We start from the raw sequence: 24,917 nt of genomic DNA, 5'->3' as shown, positions 1-24,917 counted from the left end.
ACACCGTGACCGCAAAATAAAGTAATGTATAGAATAATTATCATTTAATATGCTATCATCGGTTTCGCTCTGCCAACCGACACAAATATGAATGGGATTAGAGGATTTGTTCTATATATTATACGAGCGATAATTTATACATGTGTCCAGTCCTATATCCAATGCGTGATATGTTTTTTATTATAAAAGAGTACTCACTCTGGCCATTTCCGTCCTTTGCTTTGCCTGGGGTGGTGAGGTGGTCTCATCAGAGCCAGTCATCGTCCTCTTTCACCGGGCACCGCATCTGCTTTCAGCAGCCATTTCTTAGCAAAACCTGATTTCATTTGCCCATAGTTCGTATAGCTTTCAGGTGTAAAATGCGCACCACACAAAACCGTGCTGGAGGCTGGGTCTGCAAAATTAGCCCTCTTAGCACTGACGAACTTTACTCATTGTCTGCGTAGTCCAGCTCTTTTTCTCGCGTTCGGGAACTCATGGGTACTACATTGCGACAAATGGCTATTTGTAAACCACATAGCATGACAGGTTTGAACCATTTTAGCGATTTTTTTGATAAAACACGAATGCAACTCTCTCGTCGATAAACAACGATGGCACCTGCCTCGACCTTTTGTTTCCTTGTTATGACGTCTCCGCCCCATTCGGCTGTTTCCGGAACACTTTCGGAAATGTTCGTCATTTTCGATCTATTTTCGATAATTGCTCATTAATGTGATTATTTTTTTTGTTAACTTTATCAATATTTGTTATCTTGGCACATAACGGTTCTATTGATGTCTCACACCCCCTTTGCGTTTTCATACCCCTTAAGGGATGAAAAGTCCCTCTGTTACTTCTCACGAGCGCAACAGTAGGGTAAAATTGCCAGTTAGGCCCATGTTCTGCACTTCTGTCCCCACTCACCCAGAATATTAACAATATCACAATGAATATTTAAAATTAACAGTAACATTGTAAGAGGTATGAATAGTTTAACTTGCTTAACTTGTTCAAGTAGTATATTACATCTTACTTAAATCATTTATGCATTTTTCATTTAACGACATAACTTAAAAGTGACTTAAAGCAGTTGTGTGTAACCACTTGAAATAAGCTTCTTGCATAAATACTATTTCATTGTTTTGAGTGTGGTTGCACATTTTGCATTAATAAGGTTTGATTAGTAATTGCCTAACTTGTTCAAGTAGTTTATTAAGTCTTACTTAAATCATTTAGGCATTTTTCATATAAATACAGAACTTTATAGTTACTTCAAGCAGTTGTGTGAAACCACTTGATATAAGGTCCTTGCATGCATTCCATGTTTCATTTTTTTGAGTGTTAACCGGCCTGTTCCTTTAAAACACTCCTCAGTGGTGCTGTCTGTCACAGTTGAGAAGCAACAAAGAGGAGTCCATAGTGAGAAGCAAGGGAATAGGTGCAAACTTATTTTAAAAAATACTACATTAAACTCGGTAGAAGTACAAACAAAAAACTTTCAGGATAGGAACGAAAACAACAGGTCAACCTAACAGCATCGGTCGGCTTTCAGTCTGCTATATTAATGGTAATGTTAACATATAATGGGAGATGGGCAGGCAACTGATATTTAAACAAAAACATACAGTAGCACTTCAGACATTTAATATAACAGACTCAACTAAAAAATAAACCAGTAAACCCCTTTCCTCTTTGACTTTTGAATGTAAATAAAAGATGAGGCTTATCTAACGCTCGTGTTGATCTGTCTCCAAATAAATTATATAACTCATCAGCAGCAAAACTGGTGTTGCACAACTTGTGCTCATTCATAGATTCAAAAGACATTTTAAATTGCAAGTGTCATCTAACTTCAAATTTGTATTAATTTTTTTCTTAAGGCAGCTGGTCTGTTAAATGTTTTTTGTTTACATCGTCCTGCCTGACACGTGGCCAGAGGGAGGGAGGGAAGGAGGAGTGTGCAGCGTGGATTAGCCCAGCCTTAAGGGACCTTTTTATATTTCGGTATTTTTAGGCTGCACCGGGCGGGCGCAAAGCTGCCCCAGGGGAATCACTTGTTACTCGGCATCTCTCGTAGTCCTCCTCCAGGAAGCCCCCCAGCGTCCCAGGAAGACCAAAGCATGTCTGGCCAGCAGACACCAGAGGATGGCCTCTACGGTGAGTGATGCTCCCTCTCCACGGCATTGGGCCTATTTCTTTGTTACAGCTCTTTTTGATTACATCAAACAGACCTACTTTTTAACCTCTAAACTAGAAATGATCATTCTAAAAGAATCACGCGGCATTTGGTGCTGGTTTTCGCTCATAAATTTTGTAATAATAACTAGAAAAAATATATCTTACTTTGTATTAACAAATGTGTTTATTTACTTTTTAAACTCATATTTCTTAATTAATCTTGTAAAGTAAACAAAACCAACCATATAACTTTCATTTGAAGTTGTAATATACGCAAAAGAAAATCCGTGAGTTAAAATATTTTTTCTGTAAATTACCATTTAAATTTTTGAAATAATATATATATATATATAAAAAATGTTTCTCATACTGTTAGTTAAAATATTTTCACTCAAATATTTCACTCAACATTTAATGACACATCTATATTTTAAGTTTGAGCTGTTTTGTTCATATTACCCCAATAAAAATTCAGCTCTAATTTTTTTGTTTGAAAACTATATATACACAGTATATATATATATGTATATACTGTATACTGTACATACTGTGTATATATATATATATACATATATATACACGTGTGTGAGTACAGATATATATATACAGTATATGTAAGTATATACTGTATATATATATATATATATATATATATATATATATATATATATATATATATATATTCGTATGTATGTCAGTTTTTTTGTTTGTTTTTACAAGAAAGAAAATTATTTTTTAATTGAGAAGGAAATACAGTACAATAACTATTGAAAATATTACAAAAATAAATTTGTACTAAAAATGAAAATTTGCAAGACTGAATGAGTAATTTTACAAAATTTACTATCAATAAAATGAGAAAATCAGATTTGTTGTGTTTGTATAAGAGGGGACACAAAAAACAATTGTCAAAATATAAATAAAGCTGCTATTTCACAAATATATATTTGTGGAGGAAAAATATTTCACTTGTATTTAACTCCTACAAATTAAATATTTTGAATACAGATATATTTTAGGCTATGAAAATGGATTTTAACAAAAGTAAACATTTGTAACATTATGGGAAAATTTTGTGTAATTTCATGACAATACAGTATTATCAAAAATATCACATGTAAGAGATCCAATGGCAGAAATATCCTGTCATATGATCATTGTTGTTTTCATCAACGATGACGATAACGAAAATATTTCGTCGACGAGCAATTTTTTCATGACGATGATGTGACGACGAACAATTTGACGATCACGTGACGATGACGAGCTAAAAATGTGTCTTGGGAGACTGCCAACGTGGAAACAAGGTTGGAACTCGAAGCAGACAACCATCGAGTGATGCGTTCAAGGGTTTATTAAATATAACCAAAAATACACACGATCACGGAGAAGGGGGAAATAACAAAATGGGTCCATGACAATAGGTCGGCGGGGTTCAATAACACTAAACCTAAGCTGTGGACAGAGAGTCAATAAGACAACCAAAATGAACACTCAAAGACCTACACAAGGTACAGGATATCAAAAAACAAGGGCGGTAGGCGAACAAGCAAGCAAATGCACGAGACTCGAGAGTAACAGGAATGAAATGGTGACTAGCAAGTGAATATCTCGGCACTCTTCTCTTGGATCACCTGCGTTTATTCACGAATGTTGATGAGCTGGAATTGGCTGCAGGCGCTACGTCGGGAACGCTCCAACAGCCGGCTCTGTAACAAAACACAATCTGAGCAGCAGCAGAATGTGACAGACTAAGGGGCAGTTTACATGGCGACTCTGCGACACAAAGACGCAATAACTGAGTAGCGGAATGGCCTCCCGTGTATATGGTGTTGGCGAAGACGAAAAATTCTGAATCCTGCCTCCAAAGTGGAAGAATTGGATTGCGGGGGATTGAGGGGGGCTTGCTCCGCATGCATATCAAAGGATCCCGCGTCAGCACTCGTACACGTCACATTGGTCGTGCGCAGCGGGGCTTCTAAATATTTAAAACAGCAAATACGACAGAATGTTGGCTTTAATTTAGTGTTTTAATAATATTTTTAAATTAAATATGTTGAACGTTTCCATTTTAGTGCCTTTTTGAACAAAAGAAAAATTCGAAATTATTGGAAGCCTTTATTTTGTAGACGAAAAAATTTGGAGTATTCCTCCACTAAAACTAGACTATTTTTTCTACGTTTTCATTGACAAAAACTAGACTAAGAGACACGCATATTGAAATGACTAAAATATGACTAAGACTAATATGTATTTTTGTCCAAAAGACTAAGACAAACATTGAAAGAGCTGCCAGAAACAACACTGATGATATGGTCTGAGACAAACACACAATTTTAGAAAATGTTGAAAGATTGACTTTTTGGGAATGTTAGTTTACATCAAATCGGTAATGGGTTTGAAAATAAAATTGTAAATTATACCATTAATAAATACTTTTAAATTTTACAAACATACGCTGATGCTCCACTTTTGACATTAGCGAGTAGAATATACAGTGTTAGGTTTTCAAGAGCTGGAAGTAAAAACTAAAATGCCATCAGAAAAATAACTACTCGTAACCTGAATACTCAATACCTGAAAAAATACTTAGGTACACTAATCAAATATTATCAAATATCAAATTCTTGCTTGGTTACTGACATTCTACTAGTGAATGACTTTTCCACACTGGTTATTGTTGATCTTGCTGTTACCGTGGAAACGGATTCGCTGACTCACCTGCGTGTATCTCACTAAGCCAATTAAATGGGAAAGATTTCTCACTGCTTTATAGTATGTTTGCAGGCAAGCAACCAAATCTACCCACCAATACTATTGAAAGACCTCATAGAGGTGCTATAATTGTGATGAATAATCTAACCACTGAATACAGTTGTATATATAACATGGGTTAATGATTGTGTACATGCAATTTGAAACATGATTTTGATGCTTTGGGATCCTTTTTCTCTGTAGTACTTTTCTTATATCTTGTGGTATTTAGATGCAGTAAAATTTTGTTATTTGCGTACAGAAGACAAGTGTTTAACAGTGCAGATAAGAACAAACCATTTTTTCTGCACGAGGCATGTGCCGGTATGAGATTCTGACGGTATAATAACCTTAAGCAAAAATATCACTGTTTCACAGTATCACGGTATTGCTATTGCAGCTCTCAAACGTGTTGCTTAGGGAAATCTGGGGTAAAAAAAATTTTTTAAAAATAGATTGAACAGGATTTTTATTTTTCAAAACATATTAGCAAATTGGAACCTAAGTATAAAGTCACATTGAAATAAAATATATTAAAAAAAATATATTCTCAATTATTATTATTATTTTTTTTTTATTGCAGTCCTCAAAGTGAGCCTAAACCCACAGATCAAAATTATTACCATCAAAACAAAATTATTTGCATTATTCTCCTTAAAAAGCACGTGTGTATGCCTCGTCTCATGTTTACATTATACACACACTCTCGATCTCAACACAGACAGTTGCCAGAGAGAAAAAGAACATGTTTTACCACTGCTAGACACACTAAACACGCTGGAGTTAACTCTGGTAGCTGGTGGGATATGTTCATGATAGTGTTTATTAACCTTTAATTGTGTTTAAATGCAAAATCACATTAAAGGTATTGCCTACTCAGCATGTTTTACAAGCATGCATGTTTTACATGTCGGGTGGCCCTCCTCCTCTAAACCGCGGCAGTCTAACTTTTCTTTAGCCGAAGTATTTCCATACCAGCGATTTTGTTTTCTTCGATGGAGGGAAAAAGTTCATGAGTTTCACCTTCTCCAGCCATCGTGTAGCACAGCTGACTCACTGACACCGAGCAACAACCGGTGGTGGAAGGTTGAGCCTTGCAGCTCCAAGTAAGGGATTTCTCCCTGCATTTATGGTACGTAAAAAAATAGCTAATACCTTATGGAAGGAATGACGGATAATTTTGCAGTTTTGAAACCGTAATGTTATCATACCACGGTATACCTTGAAACCGGTTATTGGCACATGCCTATTCTGTACAATACAGAATTTGAATTTTTCTTCAAAAAAGTTTTATTTGGAATCATTTCCTGCAAATGCTCACTTGTTAGATTTGTTAATGATAATTAAACATGCTAATTAATTGTGATAATATGTTTTAAATGTTAGCTTACCTATCACCAGGGGTGGTTTGCAGTGAATTTAAATTAGTTTGTCACTTGTAGACGTCCATTCCATTTGAACCGGTAGGTTTCACCGTCAATTGTAGCCTATGTGTTCACAATAATGATTCATAAATTTTTATGATTTTAGATTTTTAATTTTAGATTTTATAGATGAGAGGGTTTTTTTTTTTTTTTTTTTTTTTTTATCAATATAGGCTGGGGAAAAATCCTGCAAAACTCAGAATGTACCTTTTGATTTTTTCAAACGTTGATAAAAACAGGCAAGATGAATAAAATAAAAATAAATAATAAACTAACAAAGAAAAATGTATATGTACTGATATGTTTTTGTTTAGTGAGTAAGTTACATAAGGTCTTTGAAGCCCCACAACAACAAACATCGCAGCACAAGAATTGCAGATAGATCAGCAAAGTGGTTATGTCATAAATCTCTTCTGTAGGGACCAACACACACAACAACACACAAAAAGCCAAACTAGGGCAATGGCACAGATTCCTCCCTCCATTCCCATCGATGCTCTTCTGTGCTCAGTCATGTCACACGCGCACACACACAACATCACGTAAATGGAGGAAGGCTCTGATTGGCTGTAAATGTTGTGCACAAACAACAAGGAGGAGGGTGTAAGAGGGTGAATGGCTAATCTCTCACAGAAATAAGATCTTACATAAGCGAGCATGCTGTCAGACCTGCTTACTGTTGAGCAGTATGTGCAATAACGGCACCGTTCATGTGTGTGTTGTGTTTCTATACTCTGCGTGTGTGTGTAAACCCGATGAACCTTTTGTGTTCATTCAGTCATTTATTCATCATGTGTGTTCATCTGATTTTCTTTGATAGCCCTCAATGGCCCCGCATGCATTCAAATCTTTTAAGTGACCGAATGCTCTCATAGCCACTCTCACGAGAAACAAGGAATGGAACTTTATTGTTTTTTGCTAATAATCATTAACTTTGAATGTTATGGCTGCAACATGTTCCAAAAGAGCTGGGACGGGCTCATGTTTACCACTGTGTTACATTATTGTTTCTTTTAACAACATTGAATACATGTTTGGGAATTGAGACAATTTGACAATTAAATTCATTGTCGAAGCTTTGGAGGTGGAATTCTTTCCCATTCTTGCTTGATGGTCTTTGTTGCTGTATTTTACGCTCCATAATGCACCACACATTTTCAGTGGGAGACAGATGCAGTCTAGTACACACACTCTTACTTTGAAGCCTGTTGTAAATCGTGGAGAACAAGGTTTGGCATTGTCTTGCTGAAAAAAGCACAGGCGTCCATGAAAACAACATTTCTTCAATGGCAGCCTATGTTTCTCCAAAACCTATATATAGCTTTCTGCTCCTTTGGTGGCTTTCCAGATGTGTGAGCTGCCCATGCCACAGGCACTCATGCAACTCCATGATAAATGAATATTCCCTGCCAACCCTCCCTGTTCAAATGGACTGGCCAATACTAGTAAAAAACTACCGTAATTTTTGGACTATAAACCGCTACTTTTATCCTTCATTTTGAATCATGTGGATTATAGTCCAGTGCGGCTTATTTGTTGATTAATTTGGGTTAATAGTTAACACTTTATTTGACAGCGGCGTCATAAGACCATCATAATTATGACACAACACTATCATGGGCATTACTGAATGCTTATGTCATTAAGTGACATCCGTCAAAATTACGTCACCAACTCCATTTATGTCCAGCTTGGATCTTTTACATCCATTCAAAAGTGAAATAATTTGCCAGATAACACTAAATGACATCTGTTATAAGCCCTTATTAATGCTCATGACCGTATCCTGTCAAAATCAAAATGGTCTGAAGACAGTCTTATAGCACAGTGTCAAAAAAAGTGTTACCAATTACCATGATTAGCAATTAAGGAAACAACTGGAACAGTAACTGAAGAAATAATTAGCACAGAACATGAATTTTGATTGTTATTTACATCTGTAGTGCTGCAACGCATGCTAGTAGGCATGTTGGACAACAACATGGTTGACAGCAGGTGGCAGCGGAGGTTGACTGTCTCACCCAAAGGAGCAGTGATGACCAAATGAAGCTTCTTGAAGCAATACAGCTTTGCAGCCAATTTGGTTCAAAGCTTTATGGTGGTTGACTTGGTCATATGACAGTCTTATGATGCCGCTGTCAAATAAAGTGTCACCGCTAAATATCTTTTGGTGTAAATATCCCATAACACAGTGAGGACAGCTGCGGCTTTTAGTCCAGTGCCACTTATTTATGAACAAATGCTGTTTTCGTGATAGATTTGGTAGGTAGCGGCTCATAGTCAGGTGCGCCTTATAGTGCGAAAATTACAGTAATTTAAATTCACAGTAGAAAGCTGAAAAGAGCCACATGATTGGATGTCTTTAATCGTCAATGGCACTGAAAGAGTTAAAATACTCTAAATATTTAACATACTAAGGTTAAAATACTAAATATTTTACACGTTAAAGGTCAAACATTTGTGGGAGTTATTAATATAATTTTAAAAGAATAAAATCTAAATATTGCAAAAATTGGGAGAAAAGAAGGTACATTGTACATTGTACATTGTAAAAATGCTGTAAGGCATGATTAACGTTTGCTCCCAAAAACGTATAAATTAGGGCTGTCAAACGATTAAAATTTGTAATCGAGTTAATTACAGCTTAAAAATTAATTAATCGTAATTAATCGCAATTAATCGCAATTCAAACCATCTATAAAATATGCCATATTTTTCTGTAAATTATTGTTGGAATGGAAAGATAAGACAAGATGGATATATATACATTCAACATACGGTACATAAGGACTGTATTTGTTTTTTATAACAATAAATCAACAAGATTGCATTAACATTATTAACATTCTGTTAAAGTGATCCATGGATAGAAAGACTTGTAGTTCTTAAAAGATGAATATTAGTACAAGTTATAGAAATGTTATATTAAAATGCCTCTTAATGCTTTCGTTTTAATAAAATTTGTAAAATTTTCAATAAAAAAATAAACTAGTAGCCCTATTCTGTCCTCAATGTGTGTGAGTACACAAATTGACAGATAGCAAACATAAGTTCCAAAAAGAAATCAGACGGTGTGGCAAAGTAGCATGGGCTTTACTGAAGTCATCTCTTTTTGACAGGAGCACGTTTCTTGTATTTTTGTAAAACTGAAAATAACAAGGCAATGTGTCAATAACTTGCATAAATCACAAAATAACATAAAATGTACACACACGTGTCCATTTGAGCAGTAGCACTAGCCAATTAGCTCACAAGCATCTAACAATGTAACTGTATTTCACCATATACGTGAACAAATTCAAATACACATCATCAATAACTATCTAATGCTCATGAATATAAACAAAGGAGGAATATAACTCACAAGCGATGCATGTATTAGACACAAACAGTGTGATGGGGCTATGAGAACTGGCACTGAATACTGGATGCGGACGTTAGCTGGTCTGAATAGCACTGTCTATTAGTGTGAGTTCGCGTCGACATATAATCACGTCAGAAAAGCGCGCCGAAACCCAAATAATCAGCTGCACTGAATCGCCAGCAGACGGCGACATTACGCCACATAACATATGCAAGTCACACCCAAGCGCCAGCAGAGGGCGGAAAAACTCCATAAAACACAATTAACAAGTTGGCCTTTCACTGTACTGACATTTAAATCTGTCTGAGCGGGCCTAGTGCGTTAATTGCGTCAAATATTTTAACGTGATTAATTCAAAAAATTAATTAACGCCCGTCAACGCGATAATTTTGACAGCCCTACTATAAATACGTTCTATTTTAATTTTTTCAGTGTCCCAAAGACGTATTTATACGTCTTTTACGTTTTTTTTTCCTTTTCCATAAAAGACATCTCTGGGTCCTGATTCAACTGAGCTCCAAAGCACAAAGCTGAAAATCCATTTTAAAGCAATAAAACTGGCCACTGGAGGGCAATCGCGCATTTAGTAAGAGCCGCAACCCAATTCAACGGCCGGGCCGCACGGTCGGAGCGCTGGCGTAATGACACCAGGCAGAACAACCGAGAGGACGCCCAGGATGCCAGGCGCTGGACGACCGAGCAGAACCGGTGCAGTGGGCTTGCCGAGCAGACTCTGCAGAGACTCAAAAAAATCTATCTTTATGAGACAGGCAACTATGACGGAAAAGTTTACCCGGCTGTCGCGGCGACAACAGCGTCATATTCGGCGACAACAGCATCATCTCTCAGTTAGTTATGTGTAAATAAATTGTTACTTTGCTATCAAAAGCTCTATTTGTCTTGTTCTTTATGATATTTTGTAAAAGGAAAACATTTTTCAGATGTTTGGGATGTAACTAAAGCAAAAAATAGCTGTGTTAAAGTCAAATTTATGTTTGAAAAGTATGCTTTCACAAAAAGCTCAATTTCTCAGTTTTTTCATCAGAAATTGGAAAATTGCTCAAACTAAGCTATTTTGTAATGCTGATTTCTAAAGAATGGAAAAAGATATGAACTTACTTTTTTCCTGCGGAAAGCAGAGAGTCTAATCTTTCTTTTGGTGGTTCCATGTTTATATAGCAATAGAACAGAATTTTCTGTGGGCCTTGCAAAATCAGTCAAAATCCAGTAAAACGGCCGGGAGCTAATGGCCTTGCTCTGGTGAAAATGGCTGGGAGTGAATGAGTTAAGAAAACAACATTGTATTATTATGAGATTAGAGATTTGGTTCAAATTTTGACTTTTCAGGAATTTATTAAAGAGAGAAAAAAAAAACAATTTTTTTTTTCAACAAAAGTCAAATAATAAATCGTTTTTTCAGGAGTAATGTCAATCATAAATTTTAAGCATTAGGGTAATAGGGAGAACTTTAGCTAAATTTATCTGTGTTGTACAGATCCCTGAAAAATGTTCTGAAGTACAGAAATGAAGTGTTTGTATTTTGTTAGCTAACACCGCTGTGTAATATCTGTGCTGTATTTTACCCTCGCGCAGGCTCCTGGGTGGAACTGGAGGAGTTGATCGCAGCCGTCAGCCGCAGGGAGAGTCCGACGGGACCAGAAGACAGCATCTCTTCTGCTCTGCAGGGGGAGCTGGAGAGAATCCTGCTCGAGGCGCAGCTGGAGTGCGAGAGAAACCGAGACAGGTGAAGGCCCAGTTCAGTGTCATGTGACCATCGAATGTAAAAAAATATTAATGAATAAAAAAAGCCACGGTGACATCACCCATACAGTCTCCATAGTGGTCTCTCCCCACTTTTCACTCTTCAGGGAGCCACGATTTATTGCGTTTGCCGTAGTGACGTGGGGTATTTGAGCAGGGACATCTTGGTCACGTTTGTCATTGCCTCATAACAATACTACACTTGTATGTTCAAGTTTATGATAAACAAGTGCAACGTGACAGCCCGTTTGCTACTTCTGACCAAATGCAAGAAGGCTTGAACACTAGGGGTGAAACAATCCACTAAAATTTCGGTTCAGTTCTTTTTTTTGTGTGTGCTGTTTATCCATTTTCCGTACAAAAAAGGCTAGAAAAAATACTGACAATGCTTTTATTTTCAAAATTTTACATTTAAATTTAAAAACTAGAGAACTTGTGTAAATAAATAATAGTGACCCTTTTTGGGTCATACTTCAAATTCTTTACATTTTGACTTCTTAAACGAATACACAAATAGAACATTTGTAACAACTATAAAATATCAATAAACAAGAAAAGCTGTGAGCTTTGAATCTTTCGCAGCAAGAACCTAATAATGACAAATTTAATCATCTAAGTTTTTTTTTTTTGCAGGAAAAGATTAACATATACACATTTTCTGCAGAAAACACAAATTTAGTTGTGAAAATATTTAGCTCATTTTCTTAGGATGAGGTTCAACATTCATTGTTGCATTGTCGTATTACGGTGGTTTAAATATCCGTGTAGCAGTATTAATATAACTGTGGATTCATACATTTGCCTTTGTTTATTGGAGGAGCCAAAAAGTTCACCGTGCTGCCACCGGTTGTAGCCATAGGCGGAGTTTTGACTTTTGTGGGGGGAAAGCAAAAATGTTGATTACCCCAAAATGCAGTGTCAGTAATAAAAATTAACTTACAAGATATGTGCTCGGATAGTAGCTTAGACCATGGTCGTACATACAGGCATCCCAGCTGTGTGGGTGTGCCTGCGTGTGTGAGCCCGTCTTTTTCTGTCTTACCTAATGGTGAAGTAGACGCTGCATCCTTTTTTGACTGAATATTGCAGCTAGGAATGTTGGAAATGGTTTTGTTGTTGTACGATCAACATCTTCAGTGGGGCAAACTGAAACTCCTCTCACAATTATAGCAGTGCTCCCCTGCGTTTCACGGTTCACATCTTCAGTCCTTGGTTCTCACTCAGTAGTTGTCGCTTTTGAAAGCTTAGGTTAGAATAAAGTATTTATATCCATCTTGCCTCTTCTGGTGTTTTTTTTTTTTTTTTTTGGGGGGGGGGGGGGGGGGTAAGCAAAGCAAATGACCATCTCAAGGGTGCTATTCACATGATTGGTTTGAAAAATAATTTTGACCCATAGTAAAATTATATTTTATGTTCATTTTATTCGTTTTTGTTGTTTTTTGATTGTTTTACAACTTTTGTAGACAACAATTTTCCGGCAAAGTCTTAATTTTAAATTCATATATTGGAAAGTCTATTAAATGCAATGTCATTTTAGGCCACAAGGGGGGGGGTGAATAGTGTGTATGGCTTCACCTTGCTGGCGTTAAACTGGTCTTATGGACGTCCGAGCAAGTTGTTCCATTCTTCACATTTTTTCCTCCGAGTTTTTTGTTTGGGAAAACGTATGAAGAAAACATCCTTCACATGTCGTAATGTCTAGAGTCGTTTCTACAAGTTCCATAGCAGCAGTGTTTGATCGGCATGTTCTTTTTTGAAAGATTACCGGAGAAAAATAGCAGAAATAACATGGATTGCATGCAAGGGCGTGTCTATAATGTCCCACTACGATGGCGACGTCATGGTCTAAAAGTAGCATTCGCGCGGTACGCTACTGAAATGCAAAGCTATCAATAATGACATGAATATTGTAATGAACTTCATTATGTGCTTGGTACTTGTAGTCACAGTCTATATTTGATTGCTTTGTTTTTTTTGCTCATTCATATCAAAAAAGTAAACACTGACTAGTTGACATGAGATGAAGGATTCAGAAATGTATTTTCAATGGTTTTAAGATAGGATAGTATACTTGAATACAGTATATGCCAGTAAAGCTCTGTAGTCTGTCTTAATTGGGGGGCATTCTTAATGTAGTAATAATATCTGCGCACTGTCTGCAGTCCACCGCAGGTTGGGACCCCGCTTTCGACCAGTTCCCCAAGACCCTCTAGTGATCACGACAGTGACTGTATCACCATACAGGTATTCAAGTTGTTCGTCTTTGTTAAACTATCTGTATAAACCATTTGCATCATTAATTGATTGTCTTGAGGTTGGATGGCTTTGCCCCTTTCTTGTTTTTAATGAATTGATTGATTGATTGATTGATTGATTGATTGATTGATTGATTGATTGATTGATTGATTGATTGATTGATTGATTGATTGATTGATTGATTGATTGATTGATTGATTGATTGATTGATTTTGAGCCGTGATAAAGAAATACAACAACAAGAGGGGAAAAAAACAATAATAAAATCAATCATGATTACAACAAAATAATAACAAATACATACATATGTAGCTCGAAACAGAATGTGAAGAGGCTGACCTTTTTTGGGTCTCACCCCTAATTCACTCCTTAAAATTTCCATAGAATACAGTCACTTCCAATTATTGTCATCATCATCCCATTATCACCATTACTACTGCCATCACTACCACCGCCATCATCGTTATCCTCACCGCTGTCCTTATATATTGATCGTACATTAAAGAGTCAAAATATATATGATAGCAGATTTTCAAGTATATTCTGGTATTATTTGGGCTCGCTAGCCAGCCAAATATACAGACAGATAAAAATAACAAAATGTAAATGCAAATGCTGTCATAATACAGTCATGTATTCTTTCGTCACATTTGAACCAAGGGCGTAAGTTTGCATAGGCCTAGGGACATAACACTAGCAACTACCTTTTCAGGATGCTCAAATTGTCCCCACCAACTTTTTTATGGAATTTGGCCCCATAACTTTTAAGCAACCTTATTTGCATTATATAATGAGTTCACTTATATGGGTCATTTAGATTGTCTTCCCATATGTTGTTAGGATAGACTTGACCCTACCATTATTAAGTGAATTATTTTCATATTTTCAGACCTTACATTTACTCTTTTTCATTTCCTGAACTTACCGGTCCATTTTTCCCCCTACAACGCACCTTTGATTTTATACCTTCCCTATGCAGACTTTTTTTTCTCAGACAATCATACATTAAGCAAAGTCGAGGTAAAAAGTTTTCATTTTTCGTTGCGTTTAGCTGTGCTTGTGGACAAAGGCAGTCGTGTTTTGCCTGACGGAAGGCTCCATTTTTATTTTTAAAAATTTTTTTATAATGTTTTGTTTTTGGTTTTTTTCAGTTTTATTGATTTATTTAGACAGACAATGTTAAGTGGTCTTAAGACAAGTATATTTTTTTGCATTCCTGGATAGTTAACAGATTATTACCAAGTGTGTATATATTGTGTGTGTTAATATAATATTTGTTCAAATACTGTAGTAATTTAAATTTGCTAATTTAAATCCAGACTTTTATTCTGAAAGTGTTCTAAATTTTTCTTTAGTCGTTTTTGAAAACAAAGGTTTTAATCAAAGGGTGTACCACCTGGAGCAATACACATGGAATAAAAGTCAATACAGATTTATTTTGCGTTGATCATTAAGCCTATAAATTAATTAGGTTCGTATTCGTGTGAGAAGTAGCACTGACCCCCATTCACCCAATCTGTTTGATCTTATTAATGTTCCGGCCCCAGCAAAAAATCTACATGCAGGTTATGCTGTTATATCGTCCCTACCATTGTTGAGACCAGTGGCGGACTTGGCAATTTTGGGGCCTAAGGCGAACATATCCAGGGGCCCTCTTCATGGGTCAGGGGTTAAAAAGGTGAGAAGGGTGTGGAGGAAATATGTTCCAGTACACTAGGGCTGTTCTAAACGACAAATTTTCTCCTGGTTAGTCAGCCGACTAGTTTTACTTTTAGTCAACTTATCTAATAATTTTCTTTTTTTTTTTACTAATTTAGCAATGAAATTTTAGTTGACGCTTATTAATTCACAAAACCATTTTGGAACACTTAAATTCTTTATTAAAGTACAAATAATCATGTAAATAATAATTAATCACAAATAAACAATGAGGTTAAATGCTGATAGCATTTACTAGTGCAAAAGAATGGAAAGTAAAGAAATTCAGAACACTGACTTTGCCTTTCCAACATTACTCAAAACAATTCTTAAAAGAAAAATCTAGCATTATTATAATAGTATACTACTATATATAATAGTAGTATAATAATTATAATAATTATTCATTGCCAATCATATTTGTCATAAAGAGTGTCATTTGAAATCTATTCTGTATTCTGAAGTATTTACTCAACATATTATAATATTAATTTTAAAGTATGTGGGATTAACTCCAGAAATCCTTATTTATATGACGAACATGACGTGCTTTTATTTTGAAATGTTCACCGGAGGTACGTTCGCTAAACCGCTAACCGAAAGCTTTACACTCCGTAAAAAAAAAAATCATTGATTGTGGTGTCACTAATAGATTTGTTTTTTTTTTCGTTAGCAAATGCTGTTAACCAGCTGTTGAGTAATTATTGTATGACTGATTGGAAATGTACTGCATTGTTTCGCCACATGGTGTGCTGTCATGTATTTTATGTTCGGTGTGAAGAAGAAGAAGAAAGTTAAAAGAGGCATTAGCGGCCTTTTCTCAACTTCTCCCTCACTGCTCTCAACTTCTCCCTCACTGCACTTTGGCTCTCATGGAGAGCACGTTCGCTCATGTGATGGAAATAAACGATAGCCGACGTGCAAAATAGCAAGTGAACTGTAAAAATAGCGAGGTTCGTGGCGTGAAAAACGTGGGAGAGCTAAGTGAAGCTAACGAACAGCTAAGCGGAGCTAAGTGATGCTAAACGGAGCTAAGCGACCGATACTCAATCCGTCGCCGTGGAACAGTCCATTGTAGTGCGTGTGTGTGGGGGAGAGATGATATAAATGCAGCATTCAAATGGCTTTCTTTTTTGTTTTGTTATTTGTTTGTTTGGTATGCTGACATTATTATACATGACGAATAGTTGGGGGTGCTGCTGGCCCAAGCTCTTGCTCGTTGGGGTAAGGGCAGCTGGTTGGGGGCCCCCTACTGGTTGCGGGCCTAAGGCGATCGTCTATTTCGCCTGAATAGTAGATCCGCCTATGTTTGAGACCAAAACTACGCCCTTAATTTGAACAATGAGTGGGAATTGAAAGATAAACTTAATGATCACTATACACAGTATCATGAAAATATTTTGTCACATGGATATGCCCAAGCTTTTTCATCCAATTAAACAGTACACTGTGGTTTTATTATAGCTGTTATGTTATAATTCTCATATGATCTCTTTGCGGTGATGTAAACAGGAGGAAAATGACAGAAGATTGGACACTGACTGGGTGTGGGACTGGTCCAGCAGGCCTGAAAACATGCCGCCCAAGTAAGGACAAGCATTGTTATTATTTTTTTTTTTTTTTAAATATATGTATATATTTGTGAGTTGCGGCTGCGGCTGAAAAATAGCCCCTCCCCGGGAGGGGGGAAAGGGAACACTGGGTGACTAGTGATGAAAAAACTTGTCGACTAGTTATTAATTAGTTTCTTTACCTCTTAATCTATGTTCATGTTTAGTAAATCTTTGTTTTTATTTTGTATTTCATCGAATATTTTTTTAATTATCATATTATTTATTTATTAACTTATGTTTTTTTTTTTTTTTAATTGATTTTTGTTTGTTTGTTTTATTTTTATTATTCAATGCCAGTTTCAACTGTTGGCCGTCTGTGCAGGAGAAATGTGGAAAAGCAGTAATTTGAGTAAGTTGGGAGCAGGATGCGACATAGAGCCAAATTGGAGATTGTAAATGCCAAGAAAAAGAGATATTCTACATATACTGTATGCCTGGTTAGACCCCCTCAGAAGAAGGGAAAGAAAAAAAAATCCCTGTAGGTTTGCATTCAATGCAATTATAATTGGCATCAATTATACGCCGATTTTTACTATTTGCATTCAGGATCTGATCTGTATATGCTTTTCATCAGGCTCTCTTTGGTTGTTGACTTGATGGTCTTCTTTTGTAGAGAGTTTGTCTTTCAGCACCCAAAGTCTAGTTCGCTCAGCATCCGTAAGACAGAAGTGATGAAAAAGAGAGGAATCTTCTCGTCTGACGTGCTCCTTGTCCTCGTGCCCTCGTTGCTGGCCTCGCATCTCCTCACGCTGGGTATCGGGTAAGGCCTTGACACACATGCCCCCAATCTAAGGCTACGTTCATATTACAGGTCTTAATGCACAAATCAGATTTTTTGTCATATCTGTTTTTTTAGCGTGCCCATTCAGACTGCCTTTGTCCATTGAGACCATTCAAGTATTATGCATGCGCACTGATTTGCAGTCCAACACGCGCTGAGCAAGACGACCCAAATGCGCAGAAGCATCAAAACAAATGACCACACACGCTGGCTGTCATCCGTCATTCCAGGGATATCATATTTTGCTTTTTTTCATACGCGCAGTTTGCCCCGACTCTCGGCCGTGTAAGCAATGTTGAAATATTGCTTCTATGGCAGAAAACCGATCATTTTCAGGCTCATCCTCAACCCATTTTTATTTTTTAATGACTGTTGTCAAAGTCCGACCCTTCCTAAAAAGCCGTGTTCATGGCAAGCTAGGCGCTAATGACGCACAGCTGCACCGCTACCGTGGCGTCTCTCTCGCTTTTTGACGACGTAATTGCTGCATGAATTCCGATTTGAGAGACTGGACAGTATAGATCGCCTCGACAGTCTGGAAAAATGTGGCCCAGATCGGATTTGAACCACGTACAAAAGTGACCCAGATCGGATTTTAAATGGTCCAGTTCTATGCGACTTGTCACGTTCAGACCGTCAAGTTAATACCTCACTCGAGTCGGAAAAACACGAAAAAATCAGATTCGTGCATTAAGACCTGTAGTATGAACATAGCCTAAGAAGTGCTAACTTCCTTAGCTCATGTTGCTGTGTATGTGACAGTTGCACTTGAATGCGTGGCCTGGTGCTGACAAATTTTTGTCTTTCATTCAGGAATTAGAATTATTTAAAAAAAAAAATTCAAATGAAAAAAGTGCATCCATAATAACATACTTTTTTAGTTACAACGAAGAAATAATTTTTTTTTTTTTCTTTTTTTAACCGCAGTGGAAATCAACAATGTTACAGTACATTATTTGATTGGGTCAAAGAAAACAGTGGTTCCAAATCCAAATTTGAATTTATAAAAAAAAAATAATTGTAGCTATATTTAATGAGACTACAATATAGGGGAAAAATGAGGCTGGGCCATAACGTCTCACATGGTGTAGGCATGTCCGCTAACTTTGCTTAAACCACGCTCTGCTCAAATGTCAAATTTCTACTTGTTGCTATAGCTTGACGTGAACACATTACAGAAAAATGTAGCATTTTCGTCTCGTTGTCGTCTCGTCAGACGAAAACTGGCATTCGTCTCATAATGTTCTAGTCTCCCAAGCCACGTTTTTAACTCATCATCGTCTCATAATCGTCATGCAAAAATTGTTCTTCGACAAAATATTTTTGTTATGGTCATTGTTGACGAAAACAACACTGCTCCAGAGTACAAGTCGCATCCCAGGCCAAATTATGAAAAAAAAACGGTGTTTTTTGGAGGTTTTTACCGTCACGTGAATCTTGATGTGTTTCCACCTAGATGTAAACATTCCTCCATCTTGGACCTGCTGGTGGCATCGTTTGTATATTACAGTATATACTGTATCGAATTACCTGATAACGAGTTCTTACATCCACCAAACTTTAAAAGCCTACAAATTCTTTGAGGGCTAGAAATACTTGAAAGCAGGAGTCGTAAAGGAGCTTTTATTGGCGAAAAATACATCAGATGTTTACATAGTCGTCAGTAAGGGGAGTAAATTTTTCATGTATATTGCCCACACGTAGATTAATTTCAAGCAGACCTGTCGCCAGACGGGAAACAAGAAATGCATGTGGACAGGGAATATGAAATGCACGGGACGGCACTATAAATACTCCCCTCGGTCTCGTCTATTCAGTATATTGAATTGGTCCACTTTACACCAATGGAAACTATCATAAAAATTAAATTTTAAAGTGGTATGAAAATGTAGCTGACCCTTTTGGAATTTCTTACATTTCTTAACAAACAAAACTATCAAATGTGATCTGATCTTTCTTAAAATCACACAGATGTAAAAACATTGTCAAATGCACCAGCACCTTCTGGGTCAACGTGTAGCCGGCCTTGACAGGGTTGGCGTTCTCCCACCTGGCCAGCACCTTCAGGCTCGAGAATCGGGCCGTCCTCATCCTCTCAGGCTCCTAAAAAACATGTTTGTTTTTCAAGGATAGGTGTTTTGATTCATCTTTTTTATAAAGTGAATAATGCTGGCCACTTTCTCATGTGCTGCTAGCTAAGTCACTGCAGCGGCCCCCATAGTACAACAAAGAGCTTTTTCCGCTGAAAATTCTTGTGAATAAACGCTTAAAAGTCTGAATTCTTTATATATATGGATGTAAAACAGTCTCGATTCTTCGTTAAAAGTAAAAAAAAAAAAAAAAAAAAAAAAACGGGCAGTTAGTATTTATTTCACGTAAATATGTAGAATGTGCTGCTAGTTAAGTCACTGTGGCACCCCCCCCCTTCCAAAGTTTCAAAATGCATGCATGGTACAAAAAAATATAATAATTACCTTGACTCCTCGATCAAATCACTCCTGAGACAATCCTTCCTGTTTTTATGCAGTACAGCTTTCGTACTTTTTCAACAAAAATCCGGTATTACATCGCTGCATGTGACCGACTGCTAATAATTGAAGCGGAGTGTGCTGCGGCCCCTTTCAGGAAGGCGTGACAAAGTGAATGCAAGGGCGTAGGTTTACATAGGGACGGTAGGGACATAACACCACCAACTTTTAGGGATGCTCAAATTGTCCCCACCAAACATTAAGCAACCTTATTTGCATTATATGATGAGTTCAGTTATATTGGTAATTTAAGATTGTCTTCCCATAAGTTGTAAGGATAGAATTGACCTTACATTATGTTCAGACTTACATTTACCCGCTTTCACTTGCTGAATGTGCTGGTCCATTTTTTCCCCCTTCAAACGCACGTATGATTGGCTGATGACTAGAACCCCCACATTCACACAATCCCAACAGAAATACATGTCGACATGCCGCCTCCTCGGCCCCCTTTGAAGAGGAGGGATATTAGAAGGTTTTTTTCGGCCAGCAGCTGCCACTTTAAGTAATGTAAAAAGATGTCAATGTTGTGAAGGTGGGGAACACACCACTAATTTTGCAACTGAAAGTCCAACATGCATCAGAGTTAGCATAACATTAAACCGTGTGAACTTGCTAACCTGTAAAACTCGAGTAGAAAGCTGTTTAGTGACGTGTCTTCCTGTACTTTTTCTACTGTTAACGTTAATCCAACTGAGATATTGGGTATTTATTCCCTAATTAAAATGTTAAAATGTATGTATTTTCTATCTTATCATTAAAAAAATATATTTTTATTTGCAGCCGATGCACATTTTTTTACCCCCCCCCCCAAAAAAAAAACAACCACTGTAAATTTCCTTTATATGAAGCAAGCATTTTGAAAAATGACTTTCTCCCACAAAAATAAATTTATTGTAACCTTTTTTCATTTTTACGAAGGAACCAGCTATATTTGAGCTATTTTTGAGAAATGTAGCCAATCTGTTAGGTCTTATTAATGTCCCGTCCCCAGCAAAAAGTGTATATGCAAGTTATGCTGTTATAGCATCCCTACCAATGTTGAGACCAAACCTACACCCTTGAGTAAATGGCAAATGTGTCATGTCAATAAATCATGGAATCTATGGATAATAATAAATTTGAATAACTCCTATGAAAAGGACGCTATGAAGCCTCGAACCGTCAGTTGGGAAGAATTTTACCCGTTTCTTAGCAGCCAGCCACTCTTGCCCTTTCTCCTTCTCTTTTGGGATTCGGTGAAAGTGCAGATTCTTCGAATACCCCTGCACGTTTGTGCAGCCAAATGCTATCCAGTACTTTAACATTTCATATTTTGTCACGGCGTATCTAATTTGAAAGCAGATCCCTGCTTAAAAGTTTAAAGGTAGCCTTGTATCCGTGCAAAGCTACGGAGTGTGTACAAGTGAAAAGCATCGCGTCATGTCTACGATGGTTGTTGCCATTTTAGTGGAAGTTCGGTGCTTCACAGGAAAAACCTCTATTGTCCAAAAAATACAGTATTTTTAAAAAAATAAATCCATCACTAAAAAAATCACAGTTTAGAACATGGGTGTCCAAACTTTTTGCAAAGCGGGCCAGATTTGGTGTGGTAAAAATGTGGGGGGCCGACCTTGGCTGACGTCCTTCACGTAGAACAATATATCTAAGCAAATTTTAGCAAGCCATTCTGTGTGTCACATTTGCTTTATTATTTTTTTAATGAATCATTTCAACAATCTCGCAACTGGCCTTTGTGGCGTTCTCTTTCGACTCTTGGGCTCTTGCAAAATACTGCTGCTGTGAAATTAAACTACCTTCAAGTTACTTCAATTTCTCGCTGCGGATCTTCCCTGTAATATTGTGGTACATGTCAGCGTGTCTTGTTTCGTAATATCACCTCACACTGAACTCTTTAAAAACAGCGACTGTCTATTTGCAAATGAGGCAAACACAGTTGTTGCGTATTTTAGTGAAGAAATAGCCCAATTTCCACCTATCCTTGAAACGTCGGCCGTTGCAGTCAACTTTTTTTTTTCTTTTTTTTTTGTTCATTGGCTCCATTTTAGAAAATTGGGAGTAAAGGATCACACAGGATAATGTTGCTTAGAGTGCTGCTGCCTTTTAGTGGGTAAATGAGGAGCAGCATTTAGTGTGTAAGCTACTTCATATACTGATAGCAGTACTGCTGACCAATTTATTAAGTCTGTGTGTGGGCCAGACGTTATTGATTTTATGACAGAGGCTGGGGCCGGATGAAATTTGACCATGGGCCGCATTTGGCCCCCGGGCCGGACTTTGGACATGTCTGGTTTAGAAAATGTGAAGAAAATAGTTTTCATGTTTAAGGGGGCTACACGCTTTAACTTCTTTTACAAATATTTAAAAGATAAAATAGATAAAATCCAAGTTTTGAGTTACGAGCATGGTCATTCAATAAATTTAATTCAAATGTAGGCCTATTTGTCTCTCATGTCTCACGGTACACTATGAGGTTGGGAATTACTGCTGTATTAAAAAGGAATCATATCTGTATTTTCCTTTCTCTCTCTTTCTTTTTTTTTTTAGAATCTACATCGGAAAACGTTTGGCTGCTTCCACCACTAGTACGCTGTGACATTAGCTCCAGGCTAACCTAGCCCGGCCCCCAGTGAGGTCGCAACTGTAGTACCTCGCCTGTTTGCTTTTATGTCTCTGCGCGTGTGTTTGTGAATGTGTGCGTGTGTGTAGCTATGTGGTTAGCGTCCTCAAGGGACTGGGGGGGGGGGGGGGGGGGGGGCGATGGATGGATGCTGGCCAATGAGTCATGCTGAGGTCACTTTCGCCTCTAAAGACTAATCAGAGAATAGACCGGATGATAAAAGGGAAAATAAAGAACACAAAAAAGAAGAGGACGCCATGTCCGTCTAATATATGCCAGCCCTCCATGTAACCTTGGTGGTTGTGGTGGGGGGCTGTCATTTGTCACAAGTAATGCCCCTCTGTACAACTAAAATCGACTTTTTCCCCCTATCCCTGTCGTATATTTAAAGCAGGCATGTAGTTTTCAGGAGTCACTGTAAGAGCGCTTGTACTTTTTTTTGTCCCTTAATCCAATTAAATGTTTAACCTCCCCCAAAGACAATCATGATCCCATTAAACGTCACTTCCTACAAAGCCCTAGAGTGTGTGTTGGCTCTTTTATTCAGTCCCTGTCGTTGTGCCAGTAGGGGTGACAAATTCAAAAGATTTTCAAAACTGAAAGCGTTTTGTGGGAATTAACAGAAATTTGTGTGAATAAACCAGCAAGTAACAAATTTGTTGGCTGGCTTTTGAATCATTCTCTGCCACTGAAGAAGATAGGTGTCCAATCCATTAGAACTGGGAGGGCTGTCAGTACTTCAATTTTAAACGAAGTGGACGTCTATCAATGTCAGTGGAACTGAAACAGGATCATTCATTACCAGCCTCTCTGCGTTCAAATAGATTGGACATTGATCACTGTCAATGGCAGTCAGTCGTAGCCAGTGTTGTTAATAATGGCGTTGGAGTATAACGGCATTACTAATAGGGGTGTGCCGTCTTAGGCACCCCACAATTCGATTCGATTACGATTCAGGGTGCAACGATTCGATTATTAAACGATGATCACGGTACTGACTATGATCACGGTTTTCACGATTATCGATGCATCGTACATTACTAATTAATAAAGTAGCCAGATGAATTTATGTCCATTATTTATTTAAAATATCCTAATGATTCAACAGGAACGATGGAAACATGCCCATACAAGAAAAAGCTGCCATTTAACTCCATATTTTTTTATTTTTACAAGAAAGTGCAAAAACATTTTTTTTTTTTTTAATTTATTGTCAAAAACACAAAATGTGATATGATTTGCCCGAAGGAAGAGAACCGAAGAAAGACAAGTGCAGACTAGAGAAGCATATGCTTATCATTTTCCTGTCCCCCATACAGCTAAAGACGCACAATCAAACATGGCAGAATTCCAGACATCACATTACATGAGCTTTTCCTTTTTCACATGAATTATCTTCCCAAAAGTTATTAATTGCATGGAACTTAAGCAATGTTGTCGATTAGTGTGAGTTCCTCGATTAGGGTGATTGTCACTCAGCGTCCAGTCAAGCAGCTCCATTGCGCGGTTGTTGAGATCACACAGCAGTCTCGTGCACAAGCAGATTAGTGGTCTGAGTTTCAGGGTATACAAAATTATGGCGTTGTCATTGTCCCTGACGTTCCAGCATCTATTTGTTGTGGGAAAAATTTGTTGTGGCTGTGTGTGTGGCAAAAGTGTTATGTGTTATCACAGCTGGTGTGCGAGGGTACATTCCTAAGGTGTACATGGTGGCAACAAAATCATCCATTTGCGAGTTTCATGGGGTTCAATAAATCTCTTTAACCATTTTAAAGGCCGTACTTATTTCTCTCAACAATACAATAAAATTTACACAGGTGAAATGAATTCCACATTTTCTGGAAACAAAGTGTCTTTAAAAAACAAGACTTCTTTTAACCAATATACTTTGCTTTCACAGATTTCTTTACTATTCCTCACGTTTGTAGTGTTACTGCTGTACTTAACCATGGTTTTAC

At 37.3% G+C, this 24,917-nt stretch overlaps 1 protein-coding gene across 1 annotated transcript; it reads left to right on the top strand.

Annotated features, from left to right (window-relative positions):
• Positions 1 to 1,980: 1,980 nt before the first annotated feature.
• On the top strand, positions 1,981 to 23,084 carry zgc:73226 (uncharacterized protein LOC402792 homolog). The gene is made up of 6 exons (XM_057819898.1): positions 1,981 to 2,139; positions 11,296 to 11,446; positions 13,626 to 13,707; positions 16,930 to 17,003; positions 17,644 to 17,790; positions 22,887 to 23,084. Exons 1-6 carry the CDS (start codon positions 2,103 to 2,105, stop codon positions 22,933 to 22,935), a joined length of 540 nt encoding a protein of 179 aa, XP_057675881.1. The 5' UTR covers positions 1,981 to 2,102; the 3' UTR covers positions 22,936 to 23,084.
• Positions 23,085 to 24,917: the final 1,833 nt, after the last annotated feature.

This window comes from Corythoichthys intestinalis, chromosome 17, assembly GCF_030265065.1.
Source record: "Corythoichthys intestinalis isolate RoL2023-P3 chromosome 17, ASM3026506v1, whole genome shotgun sequence".
NCBI classification, from domain to species: Eukaryota; Metazoa; Chordata; class Actinopteri; order Syngnathiformes; family Syngnathidae; genus Corythoichthys; species Corythoichthys intestinalis.
Note: the sequence above shows the minus strand (reverse complement) of the source record. Positions and strands in the feature narration are given on the sequence as shown.